Here is a 20,946-nt window from a genome sequence, read left to right as displayed (position 1 = left end):
CAAACACCAACAGCAAACCTCATCTGCCTCAGGCCTTGTCTCATGCAAGCAGCCACCAAATTCAAATGGGTTGGATATAGGCGTGTCCTGCGGTGGATAGGCGACCTGTCCAGGGTGCATTCCTGCCACTCACCCAATGCATGCTGGGACAGGCTCCAGCCCTCCCCGTGACCCTGACCGCTTATTCCTGGGTTAGATAATGGATGGATGAGTGGACAGTAGTGTTATTTGCATTACGTGAGCACACGAAAAGTCGTTCACTGAAAGGAGCAGACTGAGCGACAACGAGGAAGCTACTGACTTCCTCATATAACCAGAGAAGGATAAATTGCTCAAGGCTACACATGGCGGGTTAAGTGCCCCTGAAATTAAGTCCAAAAAAACCATGCACAAACATGTAATGTTAGTTACAAGCAGCAAGACACAGGGTTACTAACCTAATCACATTAACCTGTTGAGGGCTTTTAAATGAATTGCTTTAGGTTGCTAACTGTTAAATAATGAGGCATTTCTGAATTATAAATAAATACACACAGAGTATATGTGTGACAAAGGCTGCCAGTTTCCACAGGCTGGGCACCCCATGCCCTTGCTGACTGTCAACAATTAATGGCATAGTAGATCCTCCTTATTTAAGAGTGCTGTTTTCATTTAATCTTTTTTAGTATTTTTGTTTTGACAGCTCGCTTACTACCCAAAAAAGTATACACTTGCATGTGTTTTCACCTGCCATACGTTCTGCTGTACCGTGTGACCCTGCAAGCCTGTGGATAATGGGGAAAAAAATGATTGCAATTTCAGATGGGTAAATCATCCAATCAGCACGGGTATTGGGTGCCTAACCACAGCCTTCATGAAAGAGAGAGAGTGAGAGAGAAGGAGGGAGGGAGAGAAAGGGAGAGAGAAGGAGAGAGAGAGAGAGAGAGACAGAACATGAAATATTCACCCGTACATAAACGGGCCAGGCTCACACCTGGATAAACAGCTATCATGACCCTTAAGTGAAAGCTTAACCCTGAAGCCTGAGATATTTAAATCAGTGAATAACACTGACCTGGACCCTGTGAGGAGAGGATGCCAGCACAAGGGCTAATGAGGAAAGGTGCTGACACTAATGAGCATTTCCCTCCGATTCGGCGCCTTCGTTTGCTGCGAGACGCTTCTCAGGGGTGCAGGATAATGAGCCGGGTGGGCTGCGGTGCCGGGGATTGTGTAACGCACACAGGGCACAGGCAGAAATGTGTCACGCTCCCCTGGGAGGGAGGGGGGAGAGAGCATAGCTGGATGTCATCTCTGCCTGCTATGCCTCAGTTCTGTTGGCTCAATCCCATCATTGTGTCATTGTGAACGAGTGTGAAAAGCAGTGACAAACTAACCTCGGGCCACAAGAGAGGGGGAGGGAGGGAGCGAGGGAGGGAGGGATGGAAAAGGAGAATAGGGAATAAAAAAAAGCTTGTCCCTCAAAAGGTCGTATTTTCATACAACATGATATTTTCACAGAGAGAAAGCAATAGTTAGGGCTGACCTTGGTAAAAAAAAAACAGCATCTTGGGCTTGTCGGCGGCGCATTTTGCATGAAAAAGCAGTCAGCTTTGGCTTCGCTGGACCGGGAGCGCTCACTGTGTTTGATAGCCGGCAGATTTGCCATGCCTTGCAGGACCCCCGGTAAAAATGATTTAATGCATCTGAAACTGTAAGTAAATTGGGAGAGAGCCCACTGACATCAGATACGGGGCCCCAGGGTGGTTCGCGGCTAACCGCTGCGTGGCCGCATTAGCCGGACATAATGGTTTCACCGAGAGAAACAGAGCATGACATGGACTCAACAATGCAGGCGGAAAGGGCGGCCGCGCCGCCGGCGCTGCTACCGCTCGCGGCGCGGAAGACAAAAAGACGTGTGTGTTGTGTTCCGCTGCGATCCAGCCGACTCGGGTGAGATTTTACCCAATATGCTCCTCTGGCCACATGAAGTTTCATTCTTTCGGACAAAACAGGCTTGTGGTGTTATTTGTGTAGCAGCGTTGCAGTTCTGCATGGTTTTGCTTTCGTTTCATTTCACTGACTCACAACAAGGCCATGCATGAACAGTAATAAAGCAGAATGAACTGGAAGATAAGAGTTGTTCAAAAATGGTGAATTTTAGCAATCGGAACTATGTCCAGTCATATTAAACCATATTCATTGGGGGTCCAAGCACGCATATGCATGTGTTAGTGTTATATGCATAGTGTTCTATTGGATTTATTTTTGAAAAATGACTATAAAACCCAGATGGCATATTAAAAACAAGATTGTAAATATTTGATACTTCTTTTGAGTGTGTGTGTCCCCGAATCAACAATAACGATAATAATTAAAGGCACAGGTCATATGATTTATCAGCTATCTTTCTGACAAGTGCTTACATGAAACACCTCATTAACTATTTGTGACTATGCAAATTGGAAACGAGAAATTGGTACGTCAGAAAACATTACCACAAATCAGCTCTGTATATTCGCTATTAATAACAAATTATCTGTCTCAATTACCAAGATGCAAAATGACATACAGATTTCAATATAAAAAATAAGGTCACGTGGTACATTTAGTATGTGATTTCTTATATTTGTTATATTTATGTTTTCTTTTCCCAAATCAATGTATCTTGCATAGCTAAAATCCACTCTTATTTTTTTGTGGACCTAATCAAATATACTGATGTACAACAACCTGGATAAAACAGTGCCTTTAAACCATTCATCTCCTTTACAATTTGTCTCCTTTATAATTGCCTGCAGTTGAATGTTTCAAACCATTAGTGAGCGAAGTTATCATCATGTCCGATGTAATTTTCAGTTTTAGCAGGCAAGTTTTTTAGGCCTCATAACTGTAGCCAGCTATATTTAAATTTCTCACCACTTGTCCCAGCAAACATAACGGTGCCCTTAACTACACTGTCAGTGTCACATGGTACATTGTAAACTATGTGTGAATTATTTTTTGGTAACCCAAACTACATGCAATTCTTGCTTTGCTGAAAGACATGCATGTCATAGAAGGCATCATCTCCTCAGCTGGAACAGGGAATTTTCTGTAGCCTTCACAAAAAAAAAAAAAAAAAAAAAAAAAAAACATAAATGTCCACATGTTAATGTGGATAATGGGCTGACTGAATCCCCTCACTGATGTTGCTTCTACTCAGAATTGAGGCATCAGTAATAATGCTGTTTGCAGCCAGCTTTCTGTGATGTGCACCACGGCGAAGACTACGGAAGCTAATATGCACAACACATTAACCAGCGGAACAAATGCATGGCATAATTAAAACACCACTTTACAGTGTTTGCTTCTGTGCGCCTCAAAAAAGATTATTAATTTAAATGTCCATTACGAGGAAAACCTGTAAAAAAACCTGGAAAGTTATCTAATTTGCTGAGAACATTTTCCCCTATTTGACATAAAGACAGAAAGGGAAAAATCCAATTAAACCGCACATGCAAATGGTCTTAGCCACCTCTCTTTCAAACATACAGAAACTCCAATTCCCCAACAGCTAAGACAAATTTTAGGGGGTTTTAACCAGTAAAATGCATACTTGCTTAAAGATTTGGATGGTCTAAAGATTGCTAGTTACAGGTATAGTATAGTTTTTGTTCTGTTGATACATTCATGCACCAGTAATATCCTTAACAAATTCATTCTGACCATTCATGAGGCAAAACAAAAAGGCTATCAATTTTAAAATAATATATATTATTTTTATATATTATTATAGATTTGGGTATAGTGTTGCTGGGTTGGTCACAGAATGCAATGGGAGGAAAACTGAACCCTTTTAACAAGAGTGGTCCAAAAGCAGGCCAGTCTGTGGTAAAGATGAACAAGCCTTCATTTAGCCTGTATGGTGGGTGTAGGGAACCTCAGGCAAATCTGACCTAAATTCACATTGAGCTGTGTTCTCAAAAATGGCTCTCAAATTTCCTCACAGTTGATGGTAGTACTTAGACATATTTGGCTGAAAACATAAGATGGATGGTGCGGCACCACCGTATTGATAAAACAAGATAAAAGCGATAAGATGTGATCAGGAGAAGAGCATCACTCCTAGTTGAAAGCTCTGGGCAAAATGGTACATTGGGCATAAGCGACATTCTGTAAAGCAATCACTCTGGCGCCCTCTAGCATAGCCCATGGCTACATTTGACATTCATGTGTTAGGTGTGTACCCAACGCTACTCTACTGTGGGGATTAGAGCACAATTTAGCCTACATCATGAGTCGGATCCTCTGGGATGTTAAGCAGCATTATTATATCCAAAATAAGAGGCTGTCCCAAAATGAAAACTAGCAGCACAACAATTGTTTTTACCTTAGAAAAGGCTGAACATTGATGTACTAATTTAGTAGACATATTGAAAAAAAGTGCTGTATTTCCTATCTGTACAATAGTAGTTTCAATGACTGAACTGTAATGAATGCAGCACTGGAGTTAATAGACTTTTAATTCACGCATAGAGATCATAACTTAACTAGTACTAAGGATGTTCAACGACAGCACTACCAAATACTGTGTAGTGCTGAGTAACACATTGCTACCTTGAACTTTACGGATTTCACAGTATTTTATTTCCAGTATGACACTCAAAATACAGAGATCATTCTGGATTATTTTCAGCTTTTAAGCAGCACTCAATAGTGGCTTCAATCTTATGCTTTTTATACATATAATCTTTTATAGTGAAGCACAAGCAACATACTTCATCAAAGGATAGAAAAACCCCTCAGCCAGTACCATATATTTCAGTTTCCTTTGAGATTTGTTCTATCAAGGTTCAAGTTTGATAGAAATGGGAAAAAAAAAATGAAAACCCTTGCATTGCAATCTAGGTTTTTAAAACACCTTGAAAGACAAAGCCCTCTCCCGGACTAGGTTATGCTAGCCTAGGCTATCTGAGGTGACCAGAACATTTGATAGCATCTCTTCAATACAGGCAATATAAACTGAGCACTGCTTTTTCACAAAAATGGCTTTCTGTTCAGCCTCAACCAGCAGGCCCAGCTTGTTTCGCGTCTCACAGCGCGATTCACGGGCTTTTGAAAAGTACACTTCCGGACGACACTTCCGTGTCTCTCAGTTAGCGGAGCGCAACAGCGGAAATCATACCTGATTCATCAGCCGCCTGGCACCGCGCATCATTTGAACTTTCGACCTTCTCGCACAGCGCATGACATTATGCTGACATTTAAAGTAATCCCACCCACAGCCGATCATCGTCCCCGCGGTCGGCCAGCTGTGGGAGCGCCGGCGTAATTAATTTCTTAACGTCAGCCTCTCTGACATTCACGCCTCGGCCCGGAGCGGGCGGGGCTCCGCGTTCGCCATTACGGCTCTAACTCTCTCCCCCACCCCCCACCCGGGCCCCCGGAACGCGCGCGTGTGTGTGTGTGTGTGTGTCAGACTGCGTACCCACAGAAACCCCTGGAAACATCTTCCCAGGCTGTCTGCATGGCGCGCTCTGAAGAGCCCGGCGCTGCCTTCCCCTTCCCAGCCTGCACCGCGGGGCAGAACGTCCCAGGCCTCATGGCACTGCGTCAGGGACCATATGGCGGCAACATCCACTTCACAATTTGACATGCATGAGCGAGCGATACACTGCACATGCACATGAGTATTACTGTAGTGAGTAATGCGGTTATTAAGGAGTCAAAGGTCAGCTGATCCGGTTACAACACCACTTCAGTATTGCGATGATCCAACAAATCATGTTATATGCTGTGCAGGTCTACACAATGCATTATATAAAACGAGCGTTTAGAATCTTTTTAGGTTTTTTCTTTTTCTTTAGTGGATGCTACACTATACCTGAACTGTGTCCAAACAGGCACACTTAATGGTTCTTGTAATTTTCCAATAAATCAAGGATTGCAATTCAGCCTGATGACTTCTTCACGTGTCAGTGCCGTTCTGTCAATTCCTTGCCCTTTTAAAATAATGTGTACCCATAATGACCTCTGTTCAAACAATGGGGGTCGTTTCAATGTTCACTATGGCCAGTCAGTGCATATAAATCCCCAAATCTATTGTCCACAGACAAATTTAACCAGGGGCAAATGCAGATTATTCTATATCATAACAAAATTATTGTATAAATCCAGATTTAAGTTTTTTTTAATGCACTTAAAAACACAGGAAATATCTGCTTCATAGCAGAAATTACATTTTGAGAAGATATATTAAATGGTTCAGCAGGATTCTGTGTTTACGTGAAATGCAACAGAGAAGATACTAGTTGTCGCATAATTCTTAATGGAAAGACAGAACCTTTCAAAAGAACCTTGGCCAAAAGCATGCTTTTGGCTACAACACACAAGGCCAATCTCCTGTTTTAAAAAATTGCTGCAATTATATATAATAGCGGAAATATTTAGATGTTCAGTTGAATGTACACCGAATATTTTCATATAACAGCTTAGGTCTGCTTGTACTGCTTTTCCATCACACTTCTTGGAATCAATTAGTAAAAACTGAGGAGGAAGGCTATGGAGACTCATTTAGCAGCGAACTAAAATCAACTTCTTGCAACTAAAAACCATCAAACCTAAACGAAAAACAGACAAATATCACAAAATAGAGCATGAGTGCATAAGCAAGGAATATATTCCCTTTACTTTGGAATTACAACAACACAAAAAATGTCATTTTTATATGCAATTATAATCGACTTTGTTTTGCCAACTGCAGAGATGAGTAGCAACAACAAATACAAACTCTACTTAACTATATCAATCAGAAAACAGGAAACTCTTCCTCGTTATTGTGCTAATCTGATGGAGAATTAATCAACACGAGAGCCCTTTGAAATCTTTTAATTCATTTTGGCTGCCATCCAAAGTCACGACTTCCACAAAGGTGTCGAGTGGCAGCAAAACTGGAATAAAGGATTTTGAAAGGATGTGTGTGCCGTCTTATTTTACTCATTTGCATATGCATGAATCAAGGCTATCCTCGCAATCTTAAACTGGCTGAATAATTTGAAAGGCACTACACCCTCTGAGGAGAAAGCAATAAACAGGAGTTCAGGCCTTAAGGAAGAGATTTAACCACAAACTTACAACGCTCCCTTTTTTTTCTCATTGAACATACACACATAAAAAAGCATGCATATGGCTTGGGCAACTACTAACACCATGACCAACTTAGAGACTTCATACCATACATTAGATACATTCATACCATACACCCAGTTTTCCTGGTGTTGGAAGAGAAAAAGAAGAAAAATTAATTGTGTGTCAGTGAGCTAAAATTTAGCCTAAAGGGTTCTGGTCCTAAGCCATGTTACAGGCAGGTTCCCTGGTCGTTATTTCTCCTTGTAAGAGGTAAACAAGCTTGATCTCATGAATTTCTCAAGAATCCTGTTTCAATTTAAGGCAAAGGACCGTTTCTTTACGTTGCACAGTGCCAGTTACAATTCAAGCCAAGAGCTGCTTAGAATATATATTTTCCATTTTCTAGAAACATCGCCATATGAATTAATCCAGCAGAAAGAATATGGGACCGTTTCTTGGTAAAGGAAAACGTGGACAGAGTACTGTGAATTTGTGCACATGGTGTACCCGTAACAGCTCCCTATGGTTACACCCCAGCTGCAGCCTGTGATGGCCACCCATCCACTTTATTTCAGATCTTTGATTCACCATTTTTCATGTGTGCAGGGCTAACAATTTCTCCCAAATAAATGTGCATATACAGTCATGCCAGTTATTGTGCCCCTCTGTTCAACTTGAACAAGCACACTCCCCCTAAATAACAACTTCGATTTGCATGCAATTACTGAAGGGCGCCAAGACAAAGGGTGCGCTGTCCTTCCTACCTAGTCATCGAAAGGACAGCCAAGCAACACACAACCGATAAAAGTGCATAATTAGTTTTGTAGTTAATGGTCACGGGGACAACAAAGCTGAGTCACTGCCAGGAGAACGTATAAACTTGAGAACTGTACTCCCGTTTTTTTTAATGGTCCTGTTTGATTACAATTTCTCTTTATAAAAACATACGCATCCAGCAATTTCACTTCACAAGGGTAGAGTGCTTTGGAGTTCAAATCCTATTAAAAACCAGATAAAGGTTTAAAGTGGCACTTTCGCCCACCAATGCTAGCGTAATAAAAGTACACAGAGCATGGGCACCACAACGCAACACTGGGTAAAGGGGGGGGGGGATTACAGAAGAATGCTTCCTGGTTATTTCTTCATCCACATTGTAATGATACCGATATAAACATTTTGAAGGAAGATAAGACCTCCTGAAACATTTTTATATTTCATGTGAAAACATTTAAAAACTCTAATATTAAACTACCAGCCTGTGATGTTTGTCAATTTAAATATTGTTGTTGGCAAGCTTGTGTAAATATTGAAACATTAATACAAATTTAACATGAATTATTTCACAGAAATACGTTTAGCTGCTGAGGAAGGCATACCCATGAAATAGTTTTGTTTTTTGTTTTTTTTAAATCTTAATTCAATCTTTAAACAGAAGGTGGTCATCAAGTTAAAAAAATTTTGATGCGTAGTGTAGTTAATGTAATATTGGTTCCCTTCACACAAAAAAGAATGATAGGGGAGAAACAGCAACATTTATTGTGATAAAATGCTGAAAAATACAAATTTTTCTCCATTTGATCAGATGGTTGACATCATGTTACTGAATTAAGGCTACATTAACTGCATGGTATGTACACACAAGGCAGGTCAAAGTCACAGTCATGGAAAAATGTCAGCACATCCTTAAAAGTCAAACTGAAAAATGTGGAGCACACAAGTCTGAGTTTACAAAGACATTGCGATGACAAAGAAACAATGAAAGTGATACAAGAAGAAAAAAGTAGGCTTTTATTAAACTGAATTGCATCTATTCTGGAAACAATTTATACACCAATTTATCTACCAATTGTAGGGGATTTTTCGGACCTTTATCTCCAACAGTACAAGTAAAAAAATATTAACAAGGAATTTACTCGATTCTTTGACAAGTTATTAAAGAAATGCTACTGGGCTTAAGTGTGTTTCTGGGTTAAATTTTGGAATTTATCTTTAATCTTCCATTAAACCTACCATGAACTCTTTAGTGTACCCACAATGCATTTTGTGCTGAACTTTGCAGAACCAATTCATGCAAGTGTTAGAACCTCATTTATTAAATACATTAGAAGCTTGATGGTCATAGAAATAAATGAAGAATTTGTACAAAAAAGCAACATGTTTTGAAGCAGACTCCAAAAGTTTAGAACAAAACCCATTGTGGCTGGACTTGAATCTGGGCCTATTTTTTAAATTATTATTTTTAAAGCTCAGTTAAGAAGCAAAGAAATTTTGTGGCTTAGGGTTACATTATTAGATTGTCAGTTTTCAAAAAATTTCAAAACCCAGTACATTACCCTGTACGGATAATAACAAACAGGACTCTGGTCCAGAGGCGAACAAAACCCAAGCATATTCATCCAGGGTGCCTTTCCCTCTTCAGTGTTCCATTAACGTCCATTAAATACCCAAAAAAATATGTAAAAGTAGTTTTGATCATCAGTGTCTTTATCTTTAGTAATATTATTTATTCTTTAAAAGTTTAGGTCAAAAGCTTACATAGCATTTTCTTTTTTTTTCCCCACAAAGCATTCTGAAAACATTAATGGCAGAAAATTAAAAAAAAAAAAAAAAAAACCTCTCAAAAATATATCAAAGTGTTAAATATAGCTTTAGTCAGTGAACAAATAAAAAAAGAAAAAAAGAAGACAGGGCAAAACTCAGCAAAGAGCAGTCATACAGTATAGCAGCAACTGCAGCCAGCCCCGGCTCCTGAGGCAGTGGGAAGTCTGCATTACAGTGTGTTGCACCACCGCAGGTGCTCTGGGTCAGCTCCTCACTGGTAGATTTGTTCTTAGTTATGGTTAAATGTTTTTTTTATTTATTTTTGAAATCACCTTTAAGAAGCAGGCAAAACATGTGTCCAAAGGATTGGGTTGAGGAGGAGGAGGAGGAGGGTGGCTTTAAACACTTTGTTTTACGCCAGATGGATGACAGACTGCAGCAGCTAACGCAACCCGTTACTTGGGCGGGGAGGATTTGGATTCTAGCTTCCAATTCCGGCCTCTGATTGACGCTGCTGTATTTTGTGCTCGAGTCTTGCCCCCCCCTTGAGTTACTCAGACCTCCTTTAAGAGGACCAATGAGGAACTGACAAGGTTCTTTGAGTATTGTACATGCACTCTCAATTCTCCTTGTATGAGACCAAAAACAGCAACCACAAAATAAAGTGAGAAAGAAGAAGTTAGTGTTGTCCTGGTAATGGCAGGATATGTTGATGAGGTGTGGGAGAGTGATGGTCAGTGTGCCTGCCCTCCCCCCCCCCTCCTGTGACAGGCTCGTCCTTTGTACCACCACCCTGAAAATACTGACTCTGCTATACAAGAGTCCACATACGCACACACACACACACGCACACACGTACGTGCACACACACACACGCACACACACAGACACGCATGCATGCGTGCACACACACAGACACACGCGCACACACACACACAAACACACACACACGTACGCATAAACACACACACAGACACACACAGACACGCACATACGTATGTGCGCACACACACACAAACACACACGCACAGCCAGGCCCAGTATACTGGGGAGAAAAACAGAAGATCTACAGTATTTCCCAGGTTTCCGGAGACAGAAACCAAAGCGGGAGGGCTGTGTCACACACGCTTAATCAACAGTGGGCGCACAAAAGAATGCAAAAAAATAAAAAATAAAAAACGCACAAACGACAGCAAAGAAAAATGCATATCATGATTTTGTTTGATTTACAAAGCTTACTCTGCTGTGAGCTTATAATTTACCCGTTTCTTTAAAGAGCACAAACTAAAAGGACAATACCAGGAGAGAAATCACTCAGAGGACTAACAGCAACATTCTCTGAACAGATGTGTGTTGCAGTCCAGAAGATCAGGAAAAAGGCAGATAGTGCATACAGGGTTATCTTTTTTTCTTTTCTTTTTTTTGTTTTTCTTTTTTTTTTTTTGCTTCAACTAAAGCTGCATTAAATACAGGCTTTTTTTTTGTTTGTTTTTTGTTTTTTACAAAGACAATTGCACTTCACAAAAACAAAAATATACAAAAACACAAAGGGGGTGGGGGAAAAAAATTAACTGGGTATCAAATTAATTACAGTCGTGAAGAATTTCAATGGATTAAAAAAAAAAAAAAAAAAAAAGGAAATAAAATGGTTTTAACCTGGCGGCAGGGGGCTGCGGCTTTGAGAAGAGGAAGCAGAGGAGGGGGGGGCAAAGGGGGAAAAAGCGAAAGGGGGAAAAAAGGACAGGAGCACTGGAAGCTTCCTGGGCAGATGGGTGCAGTACTGCAGGGTCGGGTCTCCAGCTCCCCTCCTCTCTTATTCCCTTCTTTAAAACCGAAGCGGAGGGACTGACGGCGTAAAGGGGGGGGGGGGCTGCTGAGCTCGGGGTCTTGGGCGGGCCGTTTGTAAACGCTGCGCTACGCAGGCTGTGTTACCACATGTCGTCGGCCGACGCAGAGTCCTTCACAGAGAAAGAGGAGGAAGAGGTCCTTTAGAGTCGCGGCGGTCCACAAACACAGCAAGCTCTACGCTACACAGCCCGCGCCGGCGGGTTCGCGTTTGCGTGACTGTGGTGAGAGAGCCCGCGCCGCAGGCTAGGTGTCCGGAAGCAAACTCACGCAGGCCCTCTGGGATGCATCGTTTCCCACAAACACTCCCTGGCTGCAACGCCATTTTTATCAGGGAGAACGCCTGACTATTAACTACCTGATTATTACTACGATATTTTCCACAGAACACCTATTGGATACTATATGTGAAATATTCATATAGCAAATAGTTTAGCCAGGTAATTCAGTGAAGGGGGATTGAGTGTCTAGTAAAAACAGGAGTTTGTATTTGCAGCCACATATAAGTATTTTGTTGCAGTTGACGGATACCTTGCAATATGAATTACTATAAATTACTTGTACAAAATTTATATTACTTTTTTGACTTAGGAACAATAAAGGAAACAAACTTCTTCAGAAAAGCAGTCAACCCTTTCAAGTAAACACTTATGTACTTTCCACACAGTAACACTACCTCAGCAGACAATTTCATTAATATAATTTTTTGTAATAAAAGAAGAAGTCAGTTAACACTTGAAGGCCACATTTTTCTTTCTTGGTGATGCTATATTGCCGTTCACCCCAATTACTTAATCAAAACAATAAGCACTGTATACAGTTACTGTACTTAAAACACTACTATACAACTACTCCTACATTGCTAGGGTCAGTTAAAGTTCATTTCGATTATTTATTCATCATTTTCTTTTTCTTTTCTTTTTTTTTTTTGTTGCAAATACCCTGCATTGTTTAATCACTCTGCAACATCGTAATTGCAATGGCAGAGTGATTAAACAATATGTTCAGCTCCTGGACATATCAGCAGTTATGTAAACCGATCGCTACGCTAAAAGGGCCTGTTTCGGTCCTGTGCCAAGCCATTCCGAATGCTTTCAGTTCATCTACCACTCACCCCCCAGGCCCGCTGATGCACACCAGGGGCCTTCTGTGAGCATGCTTCCCGGACAGCTAGTCTGCAGGACAGGACTACAGTCGACATTTCACTATGAGCTGAGCTTAAGCACACTGACTACGCACTGGGTTTAACCACACTGAGCACAGGGTGATGACTCAGATGGATGGGGTATGAGTGGGTGTGGGGTAGAGATGGTAATTTGATTAACACAGACTCAGAGAGGACGAGAAACGACGACGGAGACGTGAGCTTCATTAACACGGCGGCTGATACACACATTTTATCCATCGCCCATATCTGGGACAGAGAGGATACCGAATGTTGGATTTTGAAAGAAAAGAATATTGTTTGTTTGATTTGGCAATGAAGGAAGATGCTGAAATACGAGCCCCAAAACACACCCATATACTCAAAGCCACCAACTGAAATTCCCACACAAATCCTGACAGACGCATTGAACAAGTCCTGCTCAGAAAACTAAGACTTGCATAGCCCAAAAGCTGTGGGCTATGCAAGCAACGGACCCATCCAACACCTTCAGCACACTGATTTATGAGGTTTAAACTGCTGGTTTAACCACGCTGGTCGTGACTCGGCTGAGAGCAGATAAACGCCATTTGCTTGGGTTCAGTTTGCCCGGGTGAAAAGACCCGGCTGGGCCTTGCACGTAACCGTGACAACATTTAATTCCCCTCCCTCAGCGCCGGGCCGGTTTTTGCAGTCAGAACCCCGCCCCGGTCTGCAGCGGCCGCCTGTGGACCCGTGGCCCCCGGCCCAGCATGCCCGGCGCTCTGAAAATAGCCCCCGCCGCGCGAGCGCAGCTCCGCGCTCCGCCGCCGCGTTTGATGACAGATTCATGGGAGGTTATTTTCATCCGCGGCGCCGGATGCGGCCGCGGCGGGGGGGGGGGGGCGCCCGGGGAGACCGCGGCAGACGCTTCGGCCCGAAAGGAAACGCCAACGGCTCGTCTGAACGTCGATACTTCCCCTCGACGCCGATGGAACGACGGCTCGCCAATGTCATGGCAGTCGGGTGAAATTAAAATGAAAGGACGGGACCCCGTGAAATTAAAGGCGTTCTACTTAACCCTGACTTCCAAGGGAGTCCACCCCCCCCCCCTCAACGTCCCCTACCCCATTAGTCATGAAGGGGGAATGAGATGTGTGTTATCACAGACACGTTCCACAGATTTACCCACGGACGCAAGCACATCTCTCACCAAGTTCAGTTAATACCAATTAGTTAAATAAAGCTCGAAACCGTGTTCTTCCACTAGCATGCACACACAAGCGCTTAGATGGCAGGAGACTGAAATGAGATACTTACTGTGTCATCGCCCCTATACGGGTTGAGTCTGTTGTATACTGCTTCGACTACGCTCCGTCTAGAGTGGGCAGAAGACAAAGGTCAGTTTAATTCAAATTCTCGGTTTTGAGGAGTGTGCTGTTAACAATACACGTACAGTTAAACACGTAAAAGTGCTGGCGTAGCCACACGTTCACGGCTGTGTGACAGAGCCCATTCTATTGGACGTTTCCTTCCCAGAAAGGAATCGCTTTAAAACGAAGGGCTACGATTGTCCCTTTCTGTTCAAAGGCAGCCACCCAGCACAGCAAGGCTATAAGCCTGCACCTGCAGTACATTTCCTGCACTGTTTGGCCCTGGGAGCCAGCCTGAAAGAAAGAATAAACACTGCTTCTCTTTTCAGGAAGTCACACTGTTGGCTCTGTGTGCACATCGCTCCATGAGCAATACCGGTCCCCCACTGCAGGATCTAAAGCACGTTATAGCCGTGTAAAACCGCAAAAGTCTGCTAACAAGCAACGCAGGCCAATTCATGTGTTTGTTAATCACTAATGACCCTTCCATACGCCCAGGGCCTGATAGGAAAACAAATGTGGCTTGGGGATGCGGTGTACTTTTAAAACATTGATAAAGCATGGCAGAGAATGAGACAGCGGGTCATTTCCATTTAAAACATCCTCATCCTCAGTCATTCAGCAGCTTCAGGACCAGCTGTTCATAAAAGAAGAGCTGGGGCTGAAGCGGCTCCACACTAACTTATCATTTCTATTTTTTAAGCCATCGGCAAGCCTATGAACTGTGACTGTTGGCCACCACGCATATGCGAATATGCTGACCCAGGTCTCAACGCTAACGTTCTGCCAAACGTGCTAGTGCACGGTGGATAAGAGCAGAGGCTTGGTTTCAGTGAGCATGTTCTCGTAGCTTTAGCAGCAGTGTATCTGTGTGTGTTTTAGCAGGACGCTCATGGGGTCACTCACTTGCTGGCCAGTTCTCCACCGGGCGGGAGATTTGGGATGCTCTCCGTTGCTAATGTACGCATCACATGGACTAAGTCGGGCACTCCTTCGTCTCCCTGCTTCTTAATGATCTCTGGGAATCACAAGGACTTCTTGGTAAGTGGGTTGTCTGGCAGAAGCATCAAATATTCATATCACTTCCTACGAGACTATCAGCAATAGAAATGTTCATACGGTTTGATATAACAAGGCTGTCTCGGTAACATGGGTCAGCACCTGATTGCTGGAAACATAACCTCTGGGTTTGCCTCTCTGACTCTCTGACAATTAAGAGGGTTCTTTGGCTTAAACACTGCATTGGTTGTCTGAAAAGTACTTTATCATATGTGTTACACAATTTGATGATAAACACCATCGGGTATTGGTGTAATATTTTATATGAAGATATGTCAGCATGCCAAGACTGAGACTAAGTATTTTGTTTCTTGGTTGTACGTTTACACTATATTGAGAAACATGGTATTTTGTGCAACTATGCCTAAATACAGTCCTTGAATAAAAAAAGCCAAAGATCTCAGAATTGGTTCAGTAAATATCTTTATTAGAATCATTGTTAACATCTAAAATAACATCACAGTTACTCTCTACATATCTCATACTGAAGTTCTAACGTACAAAAATAAAAAAGTCTACCGATAACTTACCCCTATATATATATATATATATAAGGCTAGAAAACACATTTTTTTTCAATCTTTGAAAATTCGAGCTTCAATACAGTTCAGACAAACCTGTCAATTGAACACAGACAACCTGCAGGTACAGGCTAGGGAACAGAATGCCCCTTCACTGGCTCCATTTCTCCTGCTAAATGACCTGTGTGAACACTGCTACTTGGGTCCATTTAGGTTTAAGCCAGTTTATATTTAGAGCTTCGGTGCAAATGATACTTCTTTGGACAAAATGACCGAAATGGTGGAACTCATCAGTTCTCAACATTTCTTGTTAAATTTGAATTTAATCATTTTAAATGTTAGAAATATTCCATTTAAAATAATTTAGTATCTTAATATTGCGGGGAATGGGTTGCCTGAATAACAGACAAGTCTAGTGTTTTCACGAGTGCAAAAATGTTTAGTGCCAGTGAGGAGGTTAGTAATAATTTAATTTTGAATCAATGCAACAGAGAATCCAGCAGGTAACAAAAACATCCATGTACCAATTGAGTACAACTTCTAAATAAATAAAATAAATAACACAAACCTCTCAACTTTCTACAGAGTAAGCAAATCCCTCTCTGTAAAGACATTATAAACTCAGTTTACCATGTTCACACCCACTATCTAGCCTAACCATCGGCTCTTATTGGCTTATTGGATTCAGACAGGTCGCTTTTTGAGAATCTACGCTACACTGAACTGACAAATGGCTGTTACTAGCCTGAAGGGGCCAGCCTGCTCCACTGCCACAGTACCCCATTCCCCCTTTCATTCCATCTGGGCACTTCCGTTTAAAGGCCAACAACAGGTAGAGGTAGAAGAGAATCAGTGAGAAGCTGGCACTGGTGGGGCACTGGCTCACACCCGCTCTTCTCGAACCTCCAGCCCGACTAGGCTACCACGTCCAAGGACAACTTCGGTGACACCAAAAATGGCACAAAAAAATACGATTTCTGGCACGGACCACCCTGACCTTTCTCTGAGGCTATTTCGAGGCTGACAGATTATGGCAACTCGGATTCAAACCAAAACCAAACCGCGAGCTTACGACTGCACACTTGAACATAGTTCAAACCGAAGTCGCAATTTTAACTCCGCAAACGACCCATCAATATCTGCAAACTGCAGAGAACGACACAACATAAAACATCAAACTACAATAAAAATGTAGGCTACCGCTTTTCAAATAGCAGAGTCAGTTTCATAACCAGCTAATACTGTGCTGCTAATAACTGAAAATGTACATCCATGGTAAATACCAAGAAACTCTAAAATTATCTGCTGCATCTATAACAGCAGAACAGTCATGTTTTACAAAACTCATGATTTTAAAAATGGCCCAATTTTCTTTGTTAATAGTGTTCATATTTTCATTCCATGCAGCTAAAAAGTACAGGCAGGCACATAGTAGATACTGAAATGGTTTGAATGAATGTTTTTTTTTGTTTTTTTTTTAAGCAAATCTCCACTACTACCTTGAGACATGGTGCTACTTCATTTAATAAAAGATTTAATCTGCATTTCATGCAGAAATAAAGTACAGGCATGCGCATACTGTATGATATTGAAAAAGTGTCAATTCCTTCCCGCCAAAAAAAATGTCTCTGCTTTAGTTTTTTGGGTCTAAAATGTAGTCTAGATTTACCCGACTGTCGCTGTTGCTTTTGAAGACACATTCATCAAAACAAGAAGAAGCAGAGGCACATATTTGCTTCCCTCAAAAAAATTAGGAATTAACCTCTGGACCCGACACCACACATGACTTGGGCATTCGAGTAATATCAGGATTTGCTGTCTGGCGAGTGACTTCTTTCTCCATATCAATCTAGTGTGCTAAAATTTTCCGGACAAAAAGTGGTTAAAACGTGTGCAAACAAAGATCATTTGAAATGCATGCTTATGCTGGCAGATACAAATACAAGTGGTGCACTAAGGCAATGAGTTGACACTGAAATGGAAAGAAACAGTGCACTAGTGCACGACATACCTTCCTTGTATATAAAATGGCCCATCTGTTTTCATCCCTTAACTGTACAACAACAGTTACAAGTAGCAGCTTTCATGATAGACAGACATGTTGCGTTTGACAATTCAGTCTGGTGTGTTTCACACCACACGTATTCAAGAGTGGAAAAACCTAAAAACGTTCACAGAGGATCACACAACAGTTGGACAGCTAACGTTAGCCTGTTTAGAGGGAAGGCGTGTTTTTGTCATCGAGCAAGAATCTGTGCAACTGCAACGAGCTCTGTTTGTACAGAATTGTTTCAAGACGGAATGATCAATGCATTCCACCAGGGAATTAATTTCTAAATCAACATGGGTTTAATTTGTCTTCAAAACTACGACCCAGAAAAGTTCAGGACTACTACACCTGCAGCAAGTGATCTGTAAAGCCTTAACATTAAATGCTGGGATCCTAGAACACAATTAATTATGCTCAGCTGGTAACTGTACGTGTCATAAGCGTCATTCAGCATGAGGCTTTGTGCAACATAGCTATTTATTAGCCTTTTTAGATGCTCCACCTTCTACTCTGCTCTCCAGGTACTTATCCAGCTCCGCCTCTCTCTTCACAGCTTCTGGAGATACCTTGGGCGCTCCAGGAAAGCAGATCAACACCACGCTCATGTTGTCCCGGCTTCCCTGTTCCAGAAGAAAGGGGATTTGGGGAGGGGGGGGGACAACAACTGGGTCATTACTCAGTTCAAATGAAACAGGATTTTCCAACTGCCCACGCAAAACACCACAAAACACAGCAGGCAAAAAGTCTGCATTTCATGAAATGAAATCAATTAATATAAAACAGCCAAGAGGGCGCACACACAATTTTTCAGAACCACAACAAACACATGTTTGTGTGGTGATGCATATAATGCTATATATAACTGCTTCAGAATGTTTAAGAACAGGTCAATGATAAACACTTGCATTATCAATGTTGGACAGTCAATTCCATAGTGAATGTTATTGTAACTAACTTCTGGGTGTAATAATAGCCAATGTTGTCCGTTGAAAAAGAAAAAAAGTTAAATATTTAATTGACCTTACCTTGTACAAACAAGTGTCGACAATCTCATTGCAGACCTTCTCAAGATCATCCGTCACCTCTAGCCTGGACCTGACAAAGTCACAGAGTTCCTCGTTGGCCATTACATCCCAGATGCCATCGCAGGCCAGGACGATGAACTCGTCGTCGGACTCTGACCGCTCGATCTCATACACCTCGGGCTCGGGCGAGACCAGCTGCTCCGTGGGGCCTTTCCCGTGCACGCATTTGTAATCAAAGTCGCCCAGGGCCCGGGACACGGCCAGCGAGCCGTTTACGCGCTGGATCATGACGGAGCCCCCGGCGTTCTGGATGCGCTCCTTCTCCAGCGGGTTGCTGGGCTTGTGGTCCTGCGTGAAGAAGTGCACCTTGCCGCCGCGGCTCAGCAGGCCGCGGGAGTCCCCGCAGTTGATGAAGTAGACGTGCTTGGGCGAGATCATCACCCCGACGGCCGTGGAGCCGCTCCGGTCCACGCCGTGCTTCTTCTCGGAGATGGCCCGCATGTGCTCGTCGATCTGCAGGAAGCCCGTGCGGATGCCGCTCTTCACGCTCTCCACCGACGGCTCCTGGTCGCCGCCCTTGAAGTCGGGGTTGTTGGTGATGTGCTCCAGCAGGTGCTCGCAGCAGTACTTGGCCACCTGCGAGCCGGCGTGCCCGTCGTACACGGCGAAGAAGGACCAGGGGTCGAGTCCGTTGGGGAGGCCGATGACGGCCGTGTGCGCGTCCTCCATCTCCACCCTCCAGCCCTGCATGCTGCTCAGGCCGTAGCGCAGGTCGTTCCCGTCCCCGTGCGCGTTATGCTTCTCCATCTTTGGCTTGTCCAAAAACGCACCCATTTTTACCTTCCGCTAGTCTAGGCAGGGAAAACAGTATTTACATTCATTAGTAACAATTCAGAATTTGTTCTAAGATCCAACAGGACAAAAACAGTTTGGCTTTAGAGAAAATTCACAACATAGGCATGCATGAGTACAGATATATTTTTATTTGTGTCTCTGAAGTGCCAAATTCACATAAAACTGGGGTTGTACATAACAGAATATTGCATCGTGATATAATAAAAACACAGCAACCTTTATTGACAGATGTCATCATCTAAAATAACAGTAATATTTAAGGCCAAAAAATGTATAAAATGTATATGAGAAATCAAACTGACATGCACAAATCATATTAACGTTTTCTTAAGAAATAATTTGAATACCTTGTGACAAAAAAGGCACCTAGCCACTCACTCAAAAGACAGAACATGCTTTCCTATTACAAAACATGAAAGACGGGCTAATATCGTGAAGCCAACTAGCTGACTTTACCAACTGTTATGAACAAATATAGTCCGGGTTGCTAGCAGCCCCTATTTATGGCTATTTACAAGCGCTTAACTTCGTTACCCGTTCAGCTGAATTCACAGATAAGGTAGCTAGCGAACGGTACTCGGGTTTCAAGTGTCGTAAATGTCTAGAAAGCAACGTTCAATCGAAAAATTGCAACCCACGTATTAACTGTTCATAAGTTAACCGATAAGTTAACCAACTGACTAGTCTCACTCGCTACTGTCACATTGGTCACACAGGGCAGCATTCAACATCGAGGCCCAATTCATCTGACTTAATTACATGTAATAAGACAGCTAAGCATAAAAAAACAATTTAACTTATCTGGCTCACTTAACTGTATGCAAGTTTTTAAATAATCACAACAAAATGGATCCCTAATCGAAACAGACAGCGATACACTACCGTTAACGCTACTGTAAATATTACCCTACCACGTTAGCCAACTAGCTTTAACGTCGATCACTAATGCTAGCGAGCTAGCAAAGAACAAGCTAGCGACTGGGTAAGCTTCCTCGCATCTCAGCAAGTAGGTAAGTTAGCGAATTAAAATGTATTATGGCTCAAACAATTCTCTATCGATCTAGTTAGCAGGCCAAGCTACAATACAGTGATACACAAACACTGCCTCGCCGAAGGCCTCGGTTTCGGACCTCCCGTCACCAAGGCCTAAGCGCCCCCTTATTTACACGGCCTAGCTAACCCCTTACATTACCAACTTTCCCTCCCAGTGCGACACCGCTCTTTATAAATGTGGATCGGGCAGAGCCCTTCGCAACTTACCAATATCCGTAATGAGCTGTGAGGTATGAAAAACACAAAGGCGGTCGGTAGCAGGAATAGCTAGCTAGCTACCGGGAACAGAAACACCGAAGAAGAGATGGCTAGCTAGCTGTAGCTAGCTAGAGGGATAGAGAAAGCGATAGTGAGGGGGGGAGAAACTGCTCTTCATTGCATTCAGACTGAAAAAGAGAGCAACTCCCCGTTC

At 42.6% G+C, this 20,946-nt stretch overlaps 1 protein-coding gene across 3 annotated transcripts in view; it reads right to left on the bottom strand.

Annotated features, from left to right (window-relative positions):
• Positions 1 to 20,890, bottom strand: part of LOC135248793 (protein phosphatase 1A) — a 62,716-nt gene extending 41,826 nt beyond the window's left edge. For 2 of the 3 annotated variants that reach the window (XM_064323730.1, XM_064323738.1), the window contains exons 1-5: positions 20,742 to 20,890; positions 18,627 to 19,477; positions 18,104 to 18,221; positions 14,878 to 14,989; positions 13,919 to 13,976 (exon numbers count right to left, since the gene is read on the bottom strand). In XM_064323730.1, coding sequence (XP_064179800.1) covers positions 13,919 to 13,976; positions 14,878 to 14,989; positions 18,104 to 18,221; positions 18,627 to 19,460 — 1,122 coding nt within the window. In that variant the 5' untranslated portion in view covers positions 19,461 to 19,477; positions 20,742 to 20,890. Of the gene's footprint in view, positions 1 to 8,602; positions 11,589 to 13,918; positions 13,977 to 14,877; positions 14,990 to 18,103; positions 18,222 to 18,626; positions 19,478 to 20,741 lie in introns of those variants that run through there. The other variant, XM_064323747.1, reaches the window with a different exon arrangement.
• Between the last annotated feature and the right edge of the window lie 56 nt (positions 20,891 to 20,946).

This window comes from Anguilla rostrata, chromosome 1 (assembly GCF_018555375.3).
Source record: "Anguilla rostrata isolate EN2019 chromosome 1, ASM1855537v3, whole genome shotgun sequence".
NCBI classification, from domain to species: Eukaryota; Metazoa; Chordata; class Actinopteri; order Anguilliformes; family Anguillidae; genus Anguilla; species Anguilla rostrata.
This window is presented reverse-complemented; position numbering and strand designations above follow the sequence as displayed.